This window comes from Nannospalax galili, unplaced genomic scaffold, assembly GCF_000622305.1.
Source record: "Nannospalax galili isolate Female #2095 unplaced genomic scaffold, S.galili_v1.0 scaffold28, whole genome shotgun sequence".
Taxonomy (NCBI): Eukaryota; Metazoa; Chordata; class Mammalia; order Rodentia; family Spalacidae; genus Nannospalax; species Nannospalax galili.
The window spans coordinates 1190628-1193277 of NW_008359594.1; the positions used below are offsets into that span (position 1 = coordinate 1190628).

The following is a 2650-nucleotide window of genomic DNA, read 5'->3' on the forward strand; positions in this document are numbered from 1 at the left end:
ACGGAGCACCTCCTCCAGGAATTGGGAAAACTCGGGTACAGAGCCTCAGCAAAGAAAGCCCAGGTCTGCCAACAGGAAGTGACTTATCTGGGGTATAGGCTCAGAGAGGGGCAACGATGGCTAACCCAGGCCCGTAAGGAGGCCATCTCCAGTATCCCAGTCCCTCGGGACCGTAGGCAAGTAAGAGAATTTCTGGGAACAGCTGGATTCTTCAGGTTATGGATTCCCAATTTCGCTGAGAAAGCAGCCCCGCTATATCCCCTGACCAAATCAGACAGCAATTTCATATGGGGAGAGCAGCAGCAGTTGGCGTTTGAAAGTATCAAGCTAGCCCTCCTCGAGTCTCCGGCCCTAGGATTGCCAGATTTGACTAAACCATTTGAACTCTTCCTTGATGAAAAACAAGGATATGCTAAAGGGGTCCTTACACAGAAACTAGGGCCCTGGAGGCATCCAATAGCATACCTTTCTAAAAAGCTAGACCCAGAGGCGGCCGGGTGGCCACCCTGTCTTCGAGTGGCAGCCGCCCTAGCAATCCTGGTCAAGGACGCCAACAAGTTAACTTTGGGACAGCCCCTGGTGGTCCGAGCACCTCATGCGGTCGAGTCGCTCGTTCGCCAACCACCCGACCGATGGCTCTCTAACGCCTGGCTGACCCACTATCAATCCCTGCTACTGGACGTGGACCGTGTCCAGTTCGGGTCCCCAGTCAGCCTAAATCCGGCCACCCTCCTGCCTCTGCCCGGGGAGAGCGACGGACATGACTGTCAACAGATCTTGGCAGAGGTACTGAGCGCCCGACCAGACCTAAGTGATCAACCCCTGAAAGAAACCGACCACACGTGGTTTACAGACGGTAGCAGTTTCCTCTCTGATGGGCGCCGCCTTGCTGGAGCTGCAGTGACCACGGACTCTGAGGTAATATGGGCCCGGGCTCTGCCAGAAGGAACCTCGGCTCAAAGAGCAGAGCTAGTTGCCCTTGCCCAAGCTCTAAAGTTGGCAGAAGGAAAAAGACTTAATGTTTACACTGACAGTCGGTATGCCTTCGCCACCGCCCACATACATGGAGAGATATACAGGAGAAGGGGGCTCCTCACCTCTGCAGGAAAAGAAATCAAAAACAAAAATGAAATTATAACTCTGTTAGAAGCTATATTTCTCCCCAAAAGACTCAGCATCATGCACTGTCCGGGCCACCAAAAAGGAGAAGATCCTGGGGCAAGAGGAAACCGCCTGGCTGACCAAGCGGCAAGAGAGGCCGCCACTAAGGAACAGACACTTTTACTGGTAGCCCATTCGAGCCCGGACAGAAAGGCTAGAGAAAATAATTATTCAGAAGAAGATCGAAAGCTCTACCGGGAGATGGGAGCCACCTATGACGAGGAGAATCGATGCTGGGAATACCAGGGGAAATTGGTTCCTCCCATGAGAGAGGTACGAGAACTCCTCGATCAACTTCACAAGTGGACTCATCTGAGCCCATCAAAACTAAAGACGTTACTAAAAAGAGAAGAGGCCCTATGTTATCTCCCACAAAGAGACGCCATCCTACAAGAAATAGCTAGCAGGTGCCGAGCCTGCGCCTTGGTCAATTCCCACAAAGGTAAAATGGGAACGGGATCCAGGGAAAGGGGCCACCGCCCGGGTGTACACTGGGAAGTGGATTTTACTGAAGTCAAACCTGGGAGATATGGGTATAAATATTTACTAGTTTTCATAGATACCTTCTCGGGTTGGCCCGAAGCTTTCCCCACTAAAACTGAAACTGCAAAAACTGTGACGAAGAAACTGTTAGAAGAAATTTTTCCCCGCTATGGGATGCCTAAGGTAATAGGATCTGACAATGGGCCCGCCTTCGTCTCCCAAGTAAGTCAGATGGTGGCCAGACTATTGGGGATTAATTGGAAGTTGCATTGTGCTTATAGACCCCAGAGCTCAGGACAGGTAGAAAGAATGAATAGGACAATAAAGGAGGCATTGACTAAATTTTCACTTGCAACTGGCACAAAGGATTGGGTGGACCTCTTACCCCTGGCCCTATATCGGGCCAGGAATACCCCGGGCCCCTTTGGGCTCACCCCCTTTGAAATTCTTTATGGAACCCCTCCCCCCGCAGTAGCCTTTCTAGACTCTGATGTATCTAACTTTGCAAGTTCTCCTTCCTTGCAGGCCCACTTAAAGGCCTTGCAGTTAGCTCATGAAGAAATTTGGAAACCTATAGCAGCAGCTTACAAAGACTCCTCTGACACCCCTATTGCCCCCCACCCGTTCCAGCCTGGCGACACTGTCTGGGTGAGAAGACACCAGACACGGAATCTTGAGCCCCGCTGGAAAGGACCTTACACCGTCCTGCTGACAACCCCTACCGCGCTCAAGGTAGACGGCATCGCTACTTGGGTCCACGCTTCACACGTCAAGGCCACGAACCCAGAACACAGGGAACTACTCGGCAAAGAGAGATGGCGGCTGACCCGGACACCCAACCCCCTAAAGATAAGACTGGTCAAAGAAAAATGATAATCATGTTACTCTGGGTAAATCTATTTACTTATGAATTTGCTCCCAGTAATGGGAGCCCCCATACAGCTGTGCCGACCACCTGGCGAGTAATTAATCAAATGGGCATTGTAGTGTTTGAAGTCCACAAAAC

The 2650-nt window shown here is 51.3% G+C and overlaps 1 protein-coding gene across 1 annotated transcript in view; it reads left to right on the forward strand.

Moving 5' to 3' along the window:
- The window catches only part of LOC103726052, a 5196-nt gene extending 2553 nt beyond the window's left edge, over positions 1–2643 (forward strand). The window contains 1 exon segment of the mRNA XM_017795668.2: positions 7–2643. Within this exon segment, the coding sequence (XP_017651157.1) occupies positions 7–2517 (2511 nt within the window). The 3' untranslated portion in view covers positions 2518–2643.
- The last annotated feature ends 7 nt before the right edge of the window (positions 2644–2650 follow it).